This window comes from Lissotriton vulgaris, chromosome 1_2, assembly GCF_964263255.1.
Source record: "Lissotriton vulgaris chromosome 1_2, aLisVul1.2, whole genome shotgun sequence".
Lineage (NCBI taxonomy): Eukaryota > Metazoa > Chordata > Amphibia > Caudata > Salamandridae > Lissotriton > Lissotriton vulgaris.
The window spans coordinates 147321353-147342047 of record NC_141686.1 but is presented as its reverse complement, the minus strand read 5'-3'; the positions used below and the strand labels follow the sequence as shown (position 1 = coordinate 147342047).

The 20695-nt window shown below is 44.0% G+C and overlaps 1 protein-coding gene across 1 annotated transcript in view; it reads left to right on the top strand.

Moving 5' to 3' along the window:
• The first annotated feature begins 14384 nt into the window (after positions 1–14384).
• The window catches only part of LOC147734718 (uncharacterized), a 329689-nt gene continuing 323378 nt past the window's right edge, over positions 14385–20695 (top strand). Inside the window, exon 1 of the mRNA XM_086952477.1 lies at positions 14385–14660. Coding sequence (XP_086808603.1) covers positions 14385–14660 — 276 coding nt within the window. The remainder of the gene's footprint in view (positions 14661–20695) is intronic.

Sequence of the window (20695 nt, the reverse complement as noted above, 5' to 3'; positions counted from 1 at the left end):
TTAATTTTATTTGTGATTTTAATACTCTGCCTCTCTCATCAAGTCTTCCCTCTGCATTAACATTCCAACCAGTTTTTCGTCATTTAGATTGCCTTCTTCAGTATTCTCATCTTCTGATAGGCTGCTTATGACTAATTCTGTAACTTTGCTAACTGATGGGGCTTCCTGATGCAGTCTGGGTGACACATCTCCCACTTGTCAGAGCCAGAAAACTCCTAATGTCCCAGAGTCTCTCACAATCCCCACTTGACCACCATAATATGAGATTATTTCTGCTGACTAGCTTTACCTGTTATAAAGCCAGCCACTCACAAAATCATGAACTTTATTGCATAAAGTCTGTTATGACCACATCTCATGTTTCATAGGTTGAATCCCTCCCATACTGCCTATGAGGGCCTGTCCAGTCACACCTAAGTTCCCCATTGTGTGTGGCTTGCTAGGAGGAATAAACAAAGCCCAACTGTCGCCCATACCCAGTCATGCAAGCCAGACTCGGGCTGCAGACACCAAATGCGTAAGGCAAGAAAATGCTAACTTTCTAAAAGTGGCATTTTCAGATTAGAAATTTATAATCTGACTTCACCATAAATTACGATTTTAAATTGCATTCTAGAGACGGCAAACATGAAGGGGTTACCTGTTCCCATTTGGGAATTATACTTTTTTAATGTAGTAATATAATTCCAATATTATCAATAAGAAAGGTCGACCTGGCAGTAGCCATGTAAAGCCTAAAAGTACATGTCCTACCTTTTGAATACACTGTACCATGCTTTGGCCTCCACCGCACGCCGTATGGGTGATTTATATGTATTAAAAAGGAAGGTTTGGGCCTGGCAAAGGGTTTACTTTGGCAGGTTGAAATTGTAGTTTAAAACCGCACGCACAGGATCTGTAATGGGATGCCTGAGACATGTATAAAGTGCTACTTAAGTGGGTGGCACAATCAGTGCTGCAGGCCCACTAGTAGTATTTAATTTACAGGCCCTGGGCACAGGTAGTACCACTTTACTAGGGACTTACGAGTAAATTAAAAATGCCAATTGGGTATAAGCCAATGTTACCATGCTTTACGAAAGAAGCACAGGCACTTTAGCACTGTTTAGCAGTGGTAAAGTGTGCATCATTTGAAAGCCAGCAAAAATAAGATCAGCAAAAACAGGAGGTCTGAAGGCAAAAGGTTAGGGGAAAATCACTCCAAGGATGCCAGTATGTTTCTCTCATACCTGCAAACTTTGGGCATCACACAAATAAAGTATCATTGATTCTGTTTCTACCCTGTCAGTCTAGATTAGGAGCTTTGCCTAGGTTCGATGCTGCATTGATTTAATGGAATCTGCAACATAATACAATTGACTCTGGCTATTTTATTTGTATGAGGCACTCATTGTTCTCAGCAGATCTAAAATGGAAACTTATTTTCTGGTGCTGCAAACTAGTTACAAGTACTGTCACAAGGTTCCAATTTGGCTCAAAACCTCTCAAATCTTTTCCTTGAACATAAGGTGTTATCCTCAATCATTCAGGAAGATTATTCCACAAGAACCCTGATGTCACTTGGATCTATCTCAAGATCTTGTCACCTAATAGCATTTAACTCCTAGCAGTACCCTCCAGCTTGTTTAAGATGTGATGTTAATCCACCATTTGAAACTTAACCCATTATAAACTGTATTTATCTTTATTTCTCCTATACACATACACATCCCAGTGCAATCAGGATTTAATGTAGTACCATTTTTCATATAATCCTGTGATCATTGGAACAGCAAAAGATCATAAGGCATTACTCTTATAAAAACACTTGACCTTAGATATCACACTGCAAAAAGAATATGAGTGACCTCTTCCAATTGAGATAATTGTGAGGGTTTAGAGGGACACTCAGGTCATAATACAACCCCATGTTCTCCCAAGACTTGATTGTGGCAACTGACACATAAAAGGGCAACCAAACGGGCACTTGCATCATAGACAACAATTCTAGAAGCAATAAAAAGCTTTCTTTGACCCCCCCCAGAGAAATCCTTTTTCACATCTCACAAGCGTACCATTGGAGTTGCGTTAAAATTAAATTGATCTACAAGATGGCCTATAACACTTTTAAAGGCATACATAAAGATACTCCTCTTTATATGACTTAAAAATGTAAAAGTAATCCCTATGGAGTGATGAATCTCTCCTACTGCAACTTACGGCTTTCATTGAGCCCGATTCACAGAACTAACTTAAGACAAAATCCTAAACTTACTACCATTTTGGTATTCACAGAAGGCACTTACTCATTTTGGTATTCACTGAAGGCACTTACTCATTTCTGTATTCACAGAAGTTAGGAGTCCTAACTTTAGGACTCCTAAATGCCTTCTGTGAATACCAAAGTGAGTAAGTGCCTCCTGTGATTACCAAAATGGTAGTAAGTTTAGGATTTTGTCTTATGTTAGTTCTGTTAATCGGGCCCAAAGACATTAAAAAACAGTGCCCTATGGCACAGTCATTCCCTGGCAGCACAATTTAAAATTCACTTCAACCTGCTCTACTTCTCGCATAATATTCAAAAAGGATCTTAAACTCTTTTTTCCAAAAGACAATTCTTTACTGACTCTTTCTATCAGCCTTTTTTTATTTAATATTTTTATTTAACCATATTTGTACCATGCAAATTGCATAGCTGAATTGCTTCTCGGCGCATGAGAGAAATGGGCCAGGCAAGCAGGAGACGGATGATTACTAGTTAGAACAAGGACAGGAGGTTGTTTGAGTTCTGCAGAAACTTTTCCACATGCAGAGCCATGCCACTGAGAAACGTCTGTGCCCCTGGATTTGCAGTTGGATCTGGGAGTGTTGCAGCGACTAAGGCCCTAATTCACTAGGGTCCTCTGCACTCATGTCGGAGGCCCTGCAGTCGTGGAGGGAGTCTCTGCACTCGGGGCAGAATCTCTATATGGAGACTTCTCCTTGCAGAGATCCCGCCCCGAGTCCAGAGACTCCCCCAAGAAAGCGGGGCCTCAGCCACGAGTGCGGAGGCTCTTTGTGAATTAGCGCTAAGGTTAGAAAGAGGGGTCTGGCTTGGTCTTTGATTTGGGAGCTAATAGTGGCTGAAATTTGTTTCTCTTCGAAGTTGTTTTTGTCTTCAACTGAGAGCCAGGGGAGATTTCTGGGGAAATATGAGGTGTGTTTTTCTCCAGTCTTTGTATGAACAAGACTCTAGGAGTCTGAACTTTTTGGGATCTATTTATTTGTAGGCTAGTAAGTTATGATAAAGAGGGTTGCAGAAGTACAGACTGACGTTCACAAGTAAAACTACCACAGTGCCATGAGGACATTTGGGAATAAATGAAGAGTCTTTTGGAGCAGTTTAAAATGGTGGAAGATGGACTAAACTACTGCTCCAAATTAGGAGTCAAGGCTGAGGTTGGTGTCCAAGAGGTTGCCTAGGTTTCTTGCAGACCTTCTGATGGGCAAAATGACCCCCACAAAAGTGCGGGCAAAGAAGAGATATTCAATCTGTTTCACGATAAGGTGCAGGTCTAGAATTAGACTTTCAATTTTAGAGACTTTGCGTTGATGACTGTTTTATACCATCGATTATTCACTGGCGTGGAGACCAGTGGAAGCATGTTCCAATTAATTTGTTGGAGCTGTGACTCAAGTAGAGTTGGTGGAGTGTAGGTGGCTATATTGATGGTGCAAATGTTACCTAGGTTGTTGCAAGATTTTTACAGCTTCTTTTAAATGTTCAATGTGAATGTTGTTTGTGTTTGGGAAATGTAAACGATCAGTTATGTCCTTTTGATTACTTTCATTGTCTTTTGCTCTTGCCATTATTTTCTTCATGACTTGAACCCTGCACTTGCCTCTTCATTGCCCTCCCTTGATTTTCTTGACCTTCTATCTTCTCCTCCTAATTGTGATGACAATTCTGTTCCCTCCTTTTAGATCTGGGGGTCTCTAGTTGGCAGAGGTAGGCACCAATATCTAAATAGGGATCCTTGCTTCTAGTCAGGGTAAGGGGGATACACTCTTTGGATAACCCCTGCTCTCCCCCTGATAGCTTCGCATGAGCAGGTTTATCAAAGGCAGTGTGTAAAGTATTTACAGTAACACAGTGAAAACTGGAAAATGGACTCCACAAAAGTTTAGAAAATTAAAGTATCTTTATCTAAACTACACAAGACCAAAACGACAAAAATCCAACATATACTGTTCCTAAATAAGTCTTCAAAACGAGTTCAAAGATTTCCACCAAAATAATCCACAGTTGCTTCACTGTTAGCGACAAAAGTTCCAAGCGGCAGCTGCAGTGTCAGAAAACAAGTGATGCGTCACTCCTGAGACCCTGGGGAGGCGATGCAACAACCGTTCTGCACGCAGAGGGTGGGTTGCTTCGAATCCGGTCTGTATGTGGAGCGATGCAATACCTTGTATGTATACCGGTTTGCAGGTTCTCCGGTACGAAGCGTCTCGCACAGGCATGATGCGACGATCTTCGGGGTGGCGGCCATCTTTGGTGCAGCGGTGATGCACGACACAGCGTTGATCCTCTTTTGTTGCGGCCCCTCGATGCGGTGGTGCTGGACTCTTAGACGATTTTCGCAGCGACTGGATGCGGTATGCAGGCAAGCGGTGCGACGGGTCTCACAGCGACAACAGGCTCTGCAGCGATATTCGCAGCAACATGAATCTTCCTGCACCAGGGCGATGCGCTCCGCAAGCGAGCAACACGTTGGATCTTGCAGCGGCAACAGGCACTGCGACAATCTTCGCGACAAGAGGAATCTTCTCGCACTGTCGACGATGTGCTCCACGAGCGAGCGATGGGTGTAAAATTGTTGATCTGGTTCATTTCTTCTTTTCCATCTTCCCAAACGCAGGGAACAACCCCCAGAGGCCCCACAACTGGCTGGAGCACTCTAGGCAGGTCAGAACTCACACAGCAGAGTTCAGGGGGAAGAGCTGGGGGTGAAGTCCTTTTGTTCCTGGGACTTCTTAACAGGAGGCCAGCTCTCCTCAGGCCCTTGGAGATATCTTTAAGCAGGGGAAACAGCAACATCAAAGTCCTTCCCCTCTCCTTGGCAGAATAGAAACTGCAGGTCAGTCCTTCCCCTTCAGTCTTCTAGCTTTTCTCCTTGGCAGAGGTTCCCTCTTGATTCCAGAATGATCTAAAGTTCAGGGGTTGGGTTGGTATACCCCAAAACAGTATTTGATCCCTTTGTGCAGGAGGGTTCTGAGCCCGGTATAAACCAGTTCTGGGTGTCTCCTGCCAGTGGACACCTTCTTCCTTTGAGAGAGAGGGGCAGGGTCATCAGCCGCCCAGCAGGAGGTGGAGCCAGCATTGTGGAAGGCTGGCACAGCTCTATTCAGGCCCAAGTGCTATCCAATCCCACCACTCAAGTTGCAGATGAGGCTATTCAGCCTAGTGCTGACTCACCCAGCCTCCTGGAGCCACCCTAGCCCCTGTCACTCACAAACCAGACAGTCAATTCACAAACAGGCAGAGGCACACAGAAAGGTTAGACAAGAGAACAGTCACTTTTTAAAAGAGCTATTCTCAAACACAGGATTTAAAAAACCATCCTTCCTAACAGATGGGTTATTAAATTCTGAGTTCAGGGTTACCACACTTCAATTTTCCATTTTGCTCTCTATGGGAAGATATGCAGGTAAACATTATACACAGTTTTCCCCATTCTAGCCTATGGGCAAGGTGGTCTTTCAATATTGAAAAACGAAATTGGCAGTATTTCACTATCAGAGCATGTCACCCACACTAGTACATGCTCTACCTTTCACATACACTGCAACCTGCCCAGGGGGGTACCTTGGGCCTTCCGGAGGGGTGTCTAATATGTACAGAAAGGGAAGGGTTAGGCCTGGCCAGTGGGGATACGGGCCAGGTCAGTATGGCAGTTAGCAACTGCACACAGGCACTGTGGTGGCAGGTCTGAGACACCATTTTACGGCTACTCATGTGGGTGGCACAATCAGGCCCACAAAAAGTCAGTAGAAACCACTCCAAAGATGCTAGGCCTTTACCTCCTCAAGTGTTTTCAGTTCATTTTACTACATTCTTTCCATTTAGGTAATAAGTTCTTTGGAGATACATTGATAGCTGTACATGTTTTTATTTGACCCATTGTGAAAATATATTTTCAAAGCGCAACATATACCCAAAGAGCTCACAGTACAAATGGACCGGAACACAACACAGTCAGAGAAAGTACTAAAATACTACTAGACCTTAAGACTTAAGACCCATGTATTTACACGCTTGCAGAACATCAGGCAACTTGTTCCAGAGTTTAGCCACGGCATACAGAAAAGATCTGCCGCCCCATCTAACTCTATGAATTTCAGGTACTACCACACTTCTGACATGAGCTGGACGCAGCAGACTTCTAGGCTCCTACCGCTGCAGTAGGGTTCTGAAAAACCACAGACCAACGTTATGTAAGACCCTCAGATCAATTCACAGGACTTTAAATGTAACTAGTTTCCACACAGGAAGTCAGTGAAAGCTCATCAGACCCTCCCAAACTGACTGATGCTTCAGGTTGTCCAAGATGAGTCAAGCAGCGGCGGTCTGAGTTACCTGTAACTTAGTAAGAGTGACCTGATTGATGTTGAGATAGAGCGCATAGCAGTAATCCAATCGGGAAGACACCAATGCCAGAACCACTGTTTCGTGTAATTCAGGAGGGATGAAAGGAAGCACTTTTGTGTAAGCAAGATGTAGTAGTTTGACTCACTTGCTTATCAAAAGATAGTATCATCAAAGATGACCCCAAGATTTTTGGCAGATTTCACTGGGGTTGGGGTGCGGCCAAAGGTATCAGGCCACCAGGTAGAAGACCACATAGAACTTTGTGCGCCAAATACCAACACCGCCGTTTGTTGGCATTAAGCTTTAAACAGTTTTTCTTCATCGAACAGCTCATTCCTAACATGCATCTATTAAAGTTAGCTGCCACCGGTCACATTATCAGTGATAGTTACAATAATCTGGGTGTCGTCCGTGTACGACAAAACTCAGAAACCAAATGACTGTATCAATTTGACTAGAGAGGAAATGTACAGATTAAACATAGTTGGACTCAATGAGCAGCCATGAGGCATTTCACACAGAAGACAAAAAGCTTTGGCTAAAAAGTGTCCACATCTCACTATCTCAAGTTTACCAGCTATAAAAGACTTCAATGGACTGAGCACTTTACCTTCAGTTCCCAGCTGAGAAATGTGAATGCCAAAAGTGTGGGTGAGACTGTGGGCCCCATTCACAGAACTAACTTAAGACAAAATCCTAAATTTACTACCATTGATGAGTAAGTGCCTTCTGTGAATACCAAAATGAGTAAGTGCCTTCTATGAATACCAAAATGAGTAATTGGTAGTAAGTTTAGGATTTTGTCTTAAGTTAGTGTGAAAAGATCAAACATGACCAAACCCACAGCCTCTCCATCGCCCACCACACACCTGATACTGTCTACTGCCGCCACCAAAGTGGATTCAGTGCTGTGCTTACTTCTATAGCCTGTCTGAAATGGATCCAATAATTCATGAATATCAATATACTCCATAGGTTGCTGGTTAAGGTGTTTTCCAGGATCTCATCTGGAGTCAGTACCAAAGAAATATGCCTGTCGTTTTTTGATTCTTTAGAATTTAGGTTATATTTCTTTAGAAGTGGGATGACCATTGCTTCTTTCCAAGCACTGGGAAAGCACCCTGCCTCTATGAAAGTGTTGATTGTCTGGGTAAGACTCTCAGCCACTATGACGGAGGCTAATTGCAGTGGCGGTTGGTGACCTTTAAAAGTGGTGGTGTGTAATCCTTGGTTCAAATTCAAAAAATGCTTTTTCTTGAAAGGTTCTCTCACACTTTCTTGCATTAAGTTTACTGTCTCACTCAGTCTCACGTGGGCTCACTAATTCACACAGTCTCACTCATTCTGCTCTTGCACAGCCTGTCTCATTCAGTCCCACCCATTCTCACTCATTCCTAATTACTCAATCTTACTGTGACTCAGTCTCACGCACAGTAACACTCAGTTGCACTCACTATCATTCATCCTCACTCGCTCACATTCATTCTCACTCATACTGGTTCTTACTTTCACTCATTCTCACTCACTGTGATGCATTCTTTCACTGACTCTCTCTAACTTTAATTCACATACATAGTCACACAGACATGATCACAGTACTGGAATGGGGCAGGCACCTTCATGCACCAGTGTCAGCAATCAAACAATGTCACTAGTTGCCTCAGTTTGTTGCTGGACCTGAAGCGGGTCTGCATTTAATTTTTATTATGTCAAGAACGAATAATTATTCACCCTTCATACAATAAAATAGGACCACAAAACAAAGAGGGTGTTGTGTATCTGTGGAGCCCATAAAAGAGAGTTGCCACTGGTCGTGGTGTGTGTTTTCTCACAGTGGTGACTACATCCGGTGGTTGTCCTGGTTCTTTCTCCCTCTTAAATTCCTTTCTGTGAGAGAACATCTATCCATCAAACCAATCATCCACTCAATCATCAATCTTTTCACTTTTCCATCCCCCTTTCATCCATTTAATCATCCATCCATCCTTTAGTTCATCCATCCACCCTTTCGCTCCATCTGTCCATCCTTTCACTCCATCCATCCCTTATACTTCCTTTGGCTCATCAATCTATCCACCCTATCCCTCAGCTATCCATCCTTACACCCATCAATCCACCCTTCCTCCCATCCATCCATCCCTCCATTTATCCCTACACTCAGCCCTCCACCCTTGTACTCACTTGCTCATCCATCTATCCATCTATTCATCTGAAAAAGGGTTGAGTTTTTCTACAAAATTTACTATGGAACTCAGGGTCAATTAATCTTTGTTGCCTGCTGAGAAATGTAGGGGGTAGAACTAAATCATTAATCAAGATTTCAATCTACAAAGACTATGACTCCGAAGAACTACAGACTCCAAATTCCAAGTTAGTGGGTTTATTACAAAGCGAAAAACAACTGAATATACAAGCAACTCAATATCAATATGCAATGTTACATCGCAAGCGCTCCGGAAGAGACCGTACATACACAGGTCCAACAACAGGTCACTCCTATGGTTTGCCTTCCAGTTTCTATTGTCTCAGATCTCCAATTCTTGATCACAGACTACAAGAAACGTTTCCCTGAATCACCAGCGGCACCTTCAAAAGAGAAATCTCCATTATCATCCAAGCCGCATCCATCTCCAAAGACAAGACCACCACCTCTGGATCTTCCTCAGGAGGAGAACCATTTCATAATGTTCAATCCTCGGATGACGACGGTGAGGAACCAGAAGAAGGGGAGGTACGAGATGATCTCTCTTTTCACAAAGATGATGAGGATTATATCGCTCATTCTCCAGCCACACCTGAACCTCAGACTTCAGAATCCCCCCCAGTGGACATTGGCGGATTCCACAACTTGGTGGAAAGAGCAGCCACAAGATTCCACATGGCTGTAGAATCTCAAGAAACAGACTGTTTTCTTTATGATTTTAAAGATCCGATCAGGAAGACAACTAGATCTATTCCCATAATAGAGCACATATGGGAACAAGGTCAGCAATTGATGCAAACGCCAGCATCGGTCTCTATAGTGGTGCCCAGACTGGATAAAAAGTATAAGGCACCAACAACAGCAGCTACCTGCCTTAATGCACATCCCAAACCAGATTCTGTAGTCACCCAAGCGGCTCAAAAGAATTCTAGAAATCCATCCTCCCCACTGTCAGCACCACCAGACAAGGAGGGCAGGAAATTAGACAGCATAGGCAAACGCTTTTCAACTACGTCCGCCATGACTGTCAAAATAGCTAACGCCATTGCGTTGATAGGCAGATACAACAGACAATTGTGGGAAGACATTGTCCCATACCTAACAGAAATACCAGAAGACTCGAAGGAGGAAGTCCAATCCCTCCTAAAGGAAGGACAAATGTTAGCATCGGAGATCATCGATTGCGCAGTAGATGTCGCAATGACAGGATTCAGGCAACTGGCAGGTGCAGCAGTCTTAAGGAGACAAGGGTGGCTCAAAGCAACATCCTTCCGCCAAGAAATCCAAACTAAAGTATTGGATATGCCCTATGACGGACAGCATCTATTTGGTGAAAAAATTGACGAGGCCCTACAGGCAATCAAAAAAGACACAGATACTGCACGAGCTCTAGGCACCTTACAGTTCAGAAACCAGTCCTTTCGAGTACATAGAGGCAGACGTCAGCCCTCTTACAGAGGATCATACCAGGGAAAACCCTCATACTCATATAATCAGGACAGATCACAATACCAGCAGCGGCAACAGCAACACGGTCGCCAGACCTCCTACGGGAAATCAAATTTCAGAGGGAGAAACCAGAGGAAACCAACAGGCGGACGCCAATGACAGTTTCCAACAGCCTGTCCCTCCACCATCTCATTCTTTCAAAATTGGAGGCAAAATAACACACTTCCTCCCCAATTGGAAATCAATAACAACGGATCGATGGGTGATCCAATTAATCCAATACGGACACTCATTGGAATTCAGTTCAATCCCTCCAACAACTCCTCCTCGCAAGATCCAACACACACACCTGCGATTACTCCTTCAAGAGATTTCATCAATGTTGAAGAAAGGGGCATTAGAACGAGTCCCATCAGCTCAAAAAGGGAAGGGATTTTATTCCAGATTCTTTCTGATACAACAGAAAAGAAAGAAATGGAGGCCCATACTAGATCTCAGGGCACTCAATTCATTCCTGAAGAGCCAATAGTTTCGGATGGTAACCCTTCACGAAATCTTAGGATCTCTAGAGGAAGGAGACTTTATGACGTCCTTGGACCTCCAAGACGCATATTACCACGTCCCAATACACAGGCGCCACAGGAAATATCTACGATTTGTTGTAGCAAGACAGCACTACCAATTCTGTGTCCTCCCATTCGGCCTCAAATCGGCGCCTCGCATTTTCACAAAGTGCCTCTCTCCAGTGTCAGCTTACCCACGTCAGCAAGGCCACCAGGTTTTCCCCTACCTGGACGACAGGCTGGTGAAAGCACCATCTATGAAAGGCACACAAATGTCTTCCAACGCCTGTCTCAATATTTTCGACAAACTGGGCCTGACACTCAATCACGGAAAGTCAACCTTACTACTCTCCAAAATGATAACTTTTCTAGGGGCAACTCTAAATACGACATCTTCAACAGCATTCCCATCGCAGGACAGGAAACAGAAACTAATCGCTATGGCCACCGCAGTGACCTCAAAGAACACCATCCGAGTCCGTACTTTCAAGTCCCTTCTAGGGATAATGTCCTCGTGTATACTACTCATTCCTCACTGTCGGCTCAGAATGCGCCACCTCCAGGAGGCACTGACCAAACAGTGGACTCAGTGTAAAGACTCTTTCGAGGATCACATCGTGATTACTCCACAAATCACCAAGGCCTTACGCTGGTGGAAGAATTCCACCAACCTATCAAATGGACTAACGTTCCTGCTGCCTTCAACTCCACATGCCATAACTACAGACGCCTCTCTAGAAGGATGGGGAGCAGTCCTTTAAGAGTTGCAAATCAGTGGCAAGTGGACAGACCAAGAGAGGAAACTCCACATCAATCTCCTAGAACTGAGGGCAGTTTTCCTATCTCTCCAGGCCTTCCTCCCGCGCATCAAAAACTCAGCAGTGCTTGTGAGAACGGACAACACAACCACAATGCACTACTTAAACAAGCAGGGAGGAACAAGTTCGCTGACACTATCTTGCGAATCACAAAAAATGTGGAACTGGCTAGTACTCCACAACATCAAGCTCACGGCAGAGTATGTCCCGGGCAAGGACAACGTCATAGCGGACGCTCTGAGCAGACAGAGGTCTCTGTCCCACGAATGGGAACTCAACCAAAATGTTCTAAACAACATTTTCTCAACATGGGGGAGACCGCAGATCGATCTATTTGCCACCAGGGAGAACGCCAAATGCTGCAACTTCGCAAGTTGGCATCCCCAATCGCGGTCACTAGGAAATGCATTTTCCATTGCATGGCGCAACGTGTTTGCGTACACATTTCCGCCATTTTCCCTACTAACAAGAGTCATTCGGAAAATTAAGACAGAGCACTTATTGCCCCGTTCTGGCCGAGGCAGCACTGGTTCACGGACCTTCGTCGCCTCTCAGTCCAACCCTCAATCCATCTGGGACACCATCCATCCCTACTCACGATGTCCAAAGGCCAAGTACTCCACCCGAATCTGAAATCCCTCAGATTATCGGCATGGCTCCTGAGTACAGAGAGTTCTCTCAACTAAACATTCCGCAGGAGTGCAAGAATGTTCTAGCAAAGGCAAGAGCTGACAGCACAAATAAAACTTATACACTAAAATGGAAAAGCTTTTGTGTTTGGTGTATGGACAACAAGCTCCATCCCTTTCAGATCACTCCGGAACAGCTCCTACCATATTTATTACATTTGGCACAATCTGGACTTGCCCATGTATCTATCAGAGATCATTTGGCAGCCATCTCCCGCTTCACAAGAACATCAAAAGGAACATCTCTATGGTCCCACAGATTAATTAAGCAAATCCTGAAAGGGCTCCACAGATCCTTTCCTCAACCACGCAGAGTTCCACCAACATGGCACCTTAATGTGGTACTCAACCAATTAATGAAACATCTGTTTGAGCCCATCCATAGGGCTGATATCAAATACATCTCATGGAAAACAGCACTACTTTTAGCCTTGACTTCAGCGAGAAGGGTCAGCGAGCTGCAAGCTCTTACCATTCAAGATCCCTTCATGCAGTTCAGAGAAGATAGAGTGATTTTAAGGACTAATCCACGCTTCATTCCTAAGGTCCCTTCGGACTTCCACTTAAATGAACCACTAGTCCTCAGATAATTCTTCCCTAATCCTAGTTCTGCAGCTGAACGATCCCTTCACTCTTTAGACCTAAAGAGATGTCTTAAATTCTACCTAGACAAAACAAAACAGGAAAAGAATTAACTTTTCATTGCCTTCAGCAGACCAAGAAAAGGCATGTCACTTTCCAAACAAAGCATTTCAAGATGGATATCCTCTGCAATTGCCTTTTGCCATGATAAAGCTGGACAACCGCTACAGTCCACAGTTCGAGCTCACTCCACAAGCGCTGTGTCCACATCGGCGGCACTATTTGCTGGAGTGCCAATTCTGGACATTTGCAGGGCAGCGACCTGGAAGTCGCCACACACGTTCACCAGGCACTACTGCCTGGATACGGAACTGATGCAGGATGCAGCTGTAGGCCAGGCTGTACTTCGCCATCTATTCCAGTGAGATGAGCCTTCCTCCTTCCCTCCATCCTTCGTTGGTATGCACATTTTCTTATTTATTATATTTACTTGTTGATGGTTGCTAGTCGTATGATATGTATTATCTCAGACTGCTTATACTGTCTCATCACAAATGTGCATAATGTATTGCTCGCTACTCTGATTCAGGCATGTGAATCTATGAAAGACACCCATAATACTGGATAAGAAATGCGTTACTTACCTGTAACTGCAGTTATCCAGTATTGGTGTCTTTCATAGATTCACATGCAACCCTTCCGCCTCCCCAGGAAGGTCTACTCTCTCTCTCTCTATCATATATTATGCCTACCTAGCTTGGTGCGTACGAATATCTGAGAGACTGAGGCTCCTGGCAGGAAGGTTCTAGAGGGAGGTGGTAGCTGATTGGCTACCTTCTAGAGTTTGGTCCTTTTTACAAAAGTGGAGAAGTGTGGCTCACTGGTTAGAGCAGGCAGACCCTGAAGCAGAGGTCAGACCCGGGACCAGGGTTCAATTCCTGACGCGGCAGGGTCTTGAGCGGAAATGTCCACGGACTCGATAATTCTCGCTTCGGTGCCTGACCTAATCATGGGTTCACACTCTGCAACTCTGGGCATTAAGCTTGCTTTATCTCCACAACGGCCCCCCGCGGTGGGATGCCTGGCTTTTACCTTGGGGATGCCCGTAAGGGGCTATCTCACAGGGAAAAGCCAGGACGGGTTCCCAAGGCAAGCGCCGAGATGCCTCCGGGTAGTCGAGCGCTATATAAGAACAAACAAAAAAAAAAAGGACATAGATAGGCTACTAAGGCAAGGCCCTTAGGCCTACTTTTCTCTATGTATGTCTATAGGACATTACTTTTCTATTTACCGGGGACTCCCATCTCGACGACGGGGAATGATTCAGGCATGTGAATCTATGAAAGACACCAATACTGGATAACTGCAGTTACTGGTAAGTAACGCATTTCTTCCCTTTGTACCTACTCCTGCCATTATACCATTTCAATGTATATTCTTTGGCTTGTGTTTCCTAACTTAAAACAATTGCTAATGAGGTTTGTTTTTAACCATAGGAATATTTTGAATACTTTAACAACGAAGGAACCCAAGGACATCGTTCTGGTGATTGGTACTGGCGTGAGCACAGTCCTGGCACCCTCCAGTGATGCACTTCGGTCTTGCCGGCACTATCTCGCGGCTGTCGTCGATGCTGCGGAACAACATCAGGTGCTCCACCCTACCGATGTTGGCAAATATCGTGCCCACCTGACGAGCGAGAGCGACATGCTCTCCGTTGCACATGATCTCCTGCATGAAATGTTGCCGGTGAGTCCTCGTGTTTGCAGAGCAGCGGATTCTAAGTGTCTGGTGCCATGCTCACTAAAAATGTACATGCCCACATTTAACATTTCTAGCAGGGATCAAGAGAGGCATTAATTGAAGAAAATGTAAATGATAATAGGACAGTGTTTCACAGACTGAATCACTATAGTGCTTCAAAACGAATTATGTGAAACAAACTCCCCTCAAAGTCATCGCTGATAAATTCATGTTTTAGAGCAGAGGAGAGGTGGAAAACAAGGGTTGCTATCAGTAGGAATTGCTCCCATAGGAATACTCGTACTCAGCAACTGGAACAGGGGAGGATTACATTATGCAACAGGGATGACTAAATCATGCAGCACATTTTGTGACCGTATTACTGAATTATTTTGACTTTTTATTTTACACATGTTAATGCTTTCTGAGCAATGGTTCTACCTCACCAGTAACAATTTAACGCTCAAATACAGCAAAAGAAAATTTAAAGGTGACCAGCTACACTTTACTGCGTTTTTAGGTCTTGCCTACAGAGTACATGCACTGTGCTACAAAACGTATTGAACTCAATTCAGCGGGCTTACAAGCCGTCTACAGCATACCATTAGTTATTTTCGTTGTCACTCCCATTTGCAATCTTTCAATTGTTTAGCTTCCATAGACTTCCATTTTTGTTAGCTCCTCCCTGGAGTATTGACCAAGTAAATGTGTTCTTCCTCTTCTTTGTTCTTTCTTGCCTTTTTGCAATGTACTATTTTTAAGTCTCATTTGGCAGCGCATGCACTCTCCCTTGAGAGCTCTTGTAAATAAACACAACTTTAAAAAGGGCTTAGAGTCAGCCATTTACTTATCATTGGTTGGCTGTGATGTCACTGGTATTTCCTTGGTACTCTTTGGAGGGCTTTCAGGTCCTCCTGTGCCTAGCTGATCCGTAGAGCATGGACCCACTAGACATTTATTTCTGTGGCCAGAATCTTTCCACTGGTTGTGCTCTTCTAGAGGTATTTCGTTTTTTTTTATGTTGCATTCCATAAGAGAGTTTTTTTTATGTTGCACTCCATAAGAGAGGGCCTGTGGTTTGCAGTCTGTCTCGCTCCCGCTGTTTGGGTTACTCTCTCCAGTCCCCTTTGGCTTTCTGCCCAGCCTTATTCTTTAAATGTTTGCCATGTGTTGCCTAGTTTTCATTGTAAGAAGGGCCGATGGGAGAGGGTCAGCTATGAGTGCACGGCGTGGCAGGAGTCCTGGAGACTGCCCAGCTAAGTTTCACAGACACCATACTCAAAGATGGGTGGTTAAGTGCTACCCAAAGAGGACAATCCCATCTGCACATCTATTTCCTCTACTGATATTTGTTTTAAGGGGAAACATCACTTACAACGCATTCATTACAACGCACTACCATTACAACGCAACCATTACAACGCAAACCATTACAACGCATTGCGCTTGGGGGCGCTCTAGGATAGGGAATATATTTAATTTACTATCCAACACCTTCCCTACTATCCACGGGGACTGGAGTTGGAATAGTAAATTAAATAATTCACTATCCAGCGCTTAAAAGCACTATGCGTTGTAATGGTATGCAATGTAAAAACCGCGTTGTAACAGCAGGCGTTGTAATAGCCTGCGTTGTAACGTCACCAATCCGTTTTAAGGCCTGTCTTGGGTAGTTTCCCCTCCAGAGAAGCCCCTTGTCTACTGGTAGATGCCATAATCCCTCGTCCCAGTCCTTATAAAAATGAGGATATGCCTAAACTCAGGCCTTCATATTTCCAAAATAAGAATAAAAAACACACTAGAAGTGTAAACACCCAAATGTTATGTAAAAGAAATACCCAGTGTGTTTAACAAAACCAGCAATGGAAGAATGAGCCAAAAACTCAATTAAAAAAACATCTGCCTAAAGGTAAAAAGAAGAACGAGATACAGCTGTACAAAGAATTCCTGAGCCTAAATGTAACTCAATACATTGTGCCAAATCGAGCCTGTAATGGGAAACAAATGTGGACGGGAAAGCCCATGTAGCAGTCGAACATAAATCCTCTTAGGAGACCCCACCTATTTGGTCCAAGAGGTGGCCATGCCTGTAGTGAGCCAGCACTTTATCTGGGAAATTCTTTCCTCATGCTTGTAGGGAAACAAAATTACTGCTTTGGTCCACCTGGCCAAGGTTTATTTTCAATGTTTACCACCTCTATTTGCATTGCCAAAATGAATAAGCAAAATCCAATTCCCTAACTGCAGAAAATCTCCTTAGATAAATAGCAAGAGCTCTTATCACATCTAAAGAAGACATAGAAGAGTTTGGGCAAGAAGAGTTCACAAAGGAAGGGAGTAAAAAAAAAAAAAAATTCCTATGGAATTGTCAAGCACTGACCTGTTATCCCACGGAGACACAACATAGACCCAGACTGCTGGTTCTCAACTCCACCTGGACATTCACGCTCTAAACATGGTTCTACTTAGCTAGCACAGGGACGTATTGGAGGAAAAGGGGATTGGATGAGAGAAAGAGCGATGATGGTTCTCCAGCAAGCCGTCTGATGGATGGAGTCGGAGTGAAGTTTTGGAGTAGATGTCTCCTGTAAAAAATGAGCTACTGGGTAGCAAACTACACTACACTCCACTACACGGTGGTTTCCTGCCTGTGTGTACAAGGATTACAGCTCTATGTACCTGTGTTTGTCTTCTTTCCAGTTGTTTTGTTGCTCTCACTCTCTCGATGGGTCCCCAGGAGTCTCTAGTAGAACCCTGCAACAGAAGGAATGGGAAGCTAACGTTGCATTCCTAAGTGTAGACAACTCCCTCCCTCTGCAATATGGTGGTGATGTGCGTTGTTGAATCTTGCTCATTTGAATGCTTAATGCACAAGAAAGAAGCTCATGCGACACAACAGTGCATAATATAACTATACAATGTTCATGTTCTTAGGCAACAATAATATTAAAAAAACATCAAGAATTGTTTAGGGCAGAACTTTGGAAAAGCCTCCCATATCACATACAAGAATTAAGATAATTTGTATGCTGTTGCTTCACAGTAGGAATAACTACCAAGCTCTATGAACACTAAGTGCTATGACTCAAAGCGCTGTGACCAATGCACGATTAGTCGTTGCATAAATACACCTATAGATTCACATGTATTATCGGAGGAGATACACTTCTAAATTGGGGACAATGACAAACAGTAAAGACTGGAGATGTGCCCTAAGTCGTGGACTATAACACAGAATGATATACACAAAACAATGCCTGTTCAAGAACAAAGAACGAATGCGGGCCAACACTAGGTAATTAGCAAACATTCAAATGAATGCAGGAAGCTCAAGCGTTCTATTAGCCAAAAAAGTGCTGTAATCAAGGGACGTTCTCAGCACAAGCTTCATGACAGAAATAGTAAGTATTTAAAGCATTGCCTAAGTGCACGTGACGCGGCGCCTTAATGCTACAAGGATAGCTGACTTTGTTTGTTTTCTCTTCAGTTACTGCACTGCAGGAAGCCAGGATAATCCAGAGGCATGAGAAGCCGAAGGCACAGACTGGTGTGTAGTCCCAGTTCATCTAGGCTGGCTGGGCAAGTATGAGCAGGTTGGCCAAGATGCAATCAGGGGCGGCTCTAGGCTCATGGCGGCCCTGGGCAGGGAGCTTAGGTAGGGGAGGAACAGAGGCGTGGAGGCCAGTGAAGAGGGGGGTCAGGGTGTTTGGAAGTGGAACAGAGCCGGAGGCTGCCAAATCCTTGCCAGGTGCCACCACGCAAATATGTATCCATCCTCAGAGGATTATTATATTAAGGATATATATTGGTGTGGCGGCTCCTGGGGTTTGGCGGCCCTTTGCAGGTGCACAGCTTGAACATGCCTAAGGCTGCCCCTGATGCAATTGTCACAAAAGCTAAAGAATGGCCTGCAGCATTCAAGCAGACCCTCCAGGATTTCGCGGCAAACCACGAAATCTGCACTTTTGTAAAAATGCCGCGATTTTTACTAAAGTGCCCGCGAAATCGGCACTTTTGTAAAAAGTCAGTGATTTTTACAAAAGTGCTTGTGGTTGTTGAGGTCTGTTATTGCGGAGTATATTTCTGATAGTTGCTGAAAGTAAATGTTTTCAGAAAGCTTCTGAAGTTGAGGTCAGTAATTGTTGAAAATAGTAATGCGCTGAAGTGGACATGAATGAGGATGTAAAAAATGCTACAATATTTTGGTGAAATTTAATATTGGTGACAATATTGCCGTAAATAAGTTATATGGCAAGTAGACTATGATGTTACATTTCACCACATGCCTGGCTCAGCCTCAGCCCGAGGTCATCTTGGAACCTCGAGCCCACAACACGCAGAGTTTGTATGTGCGGCGATGTGTCTGTGTAGCTACCGCTGCCTGTCCATCAATGTAACACCAGAAGCCAATTGGAATCCCGACCTCACTTCAGCATCCCGAGAATGATGCAAATCTTCCTCTGGTCAAATAAACAGTGTAACCAACTAAACCCTTCTGTTATAAAACGTTAAAAAAATTTAAAAGTTGTTCTGCCTGTCTCTCACGCTCCAATAAAGACAACAAATTAACCTTTAATGTCAGGAAGAGAGACACATCTAGTGGGTGAATTGGACAGGGTGAGACTGGAAAATCTGGGATCGTGCTGGCTTCCCTGCTTGCCCAAATTGCGCGATTGTGAGCAAATACTACATTTCACAAAGCCTAGAAATGTGGCATTTTGCAATCTACTGTGGCAGGCAGCCACAGTAGTCGAAAACACCTACCTGAGTCCTTACATACAGCAATGATGCCATATCACTGCAGTGCTTAATTTGAGTGGGTTGTTGCAGGTGGGGCACTCCTTTTTGTGGCCCTGCACTTATTTTGACTGACCAGACTTTTTCACCCAGAGTGAGAAACATAGGAGGAATGAAAGAGCAAGAAAAAGGTGAAAACAATTACAAAGGTTGGAAACAGGGATAACAAACAACATACAGGCGCAAGATAAAAGTGTTAGGAAGTGTCCGGTGATGGAATCAAGACTAGGCAGACTTGGGATTGGCAGCCCAATCTTTGTAGTGTCAACCACGGACTTCTGAGCAAACCTTTGAACACCTCAACATTCTACAAAGCACTGTTTATTGTGAGGTAAAACTGAGCCGGTTCACACCCCTGTGGTTTGCATTGGCTCTATGAAGTCAGGAGGAGGACTGCTTCACCGAGGGTGCACAACAGTGTTCAGCCATCATCCATAGCATGTCGGTGATGGCTAGAAGAGGACGACATTACCCATCAACAGAAGACACATAATCATGTCCTATCATGCCATGGGGGTAATGATGCCATTCCACAGCAGCGGTGTTTTTTGCATATTTATGAATTTGCCGTATTTAAGTGTTAAACTAAAATTAATGATGTGCATCATTTGCTTATGCAATAGTTCATCTTAAAAAGTGCAAAACTGTGAAGTAATAGGGTTTTCAAATATACTGCATTACACAGCAACATCTGCCTTTTCTTGCCTCATAACTTAGTCAACCCTGTGAAGGACCAGGTTTTAGAACCCAGCGGCGTCAGGGAAAACGCCCAATGCCTTTGAGTTCCCCTGCCTTGGCAAACAGAGACACGGGATACTTCTTGATGACGTCAAAGACCAAAGTTTATTGGTTGCAACCAGGAACAGAGATCTACGAAGCACAACACGGGTGGTTCGCTAGAGACTGCACAAATTCAATGAGCGGAGCATGGTCTTTTATGCCAAAAATCAAGCCTCAGGCAACATTCCAAATTAACACTGGGTTCATACAAACTGACCAATGACAGTGTGACATTTCAAAAGTAGCGTATGACGACAATCCCACTTTCCGTTGTCCAGCCCACCAGAAATGACCAAGCACATTCCAATTTCTTGTTCGCTCAGGCCGGACAAACCCATCATAAAACCCTCAACCCAAATCAATGATTATGTCGTAAAAGGAAGGAACATAAACAGATTGGAAGCAAGATAGAAAGGTGGTTGCAGTGTACTATAAACTCGGGCATGTCCTGCTCTTTGATCTTT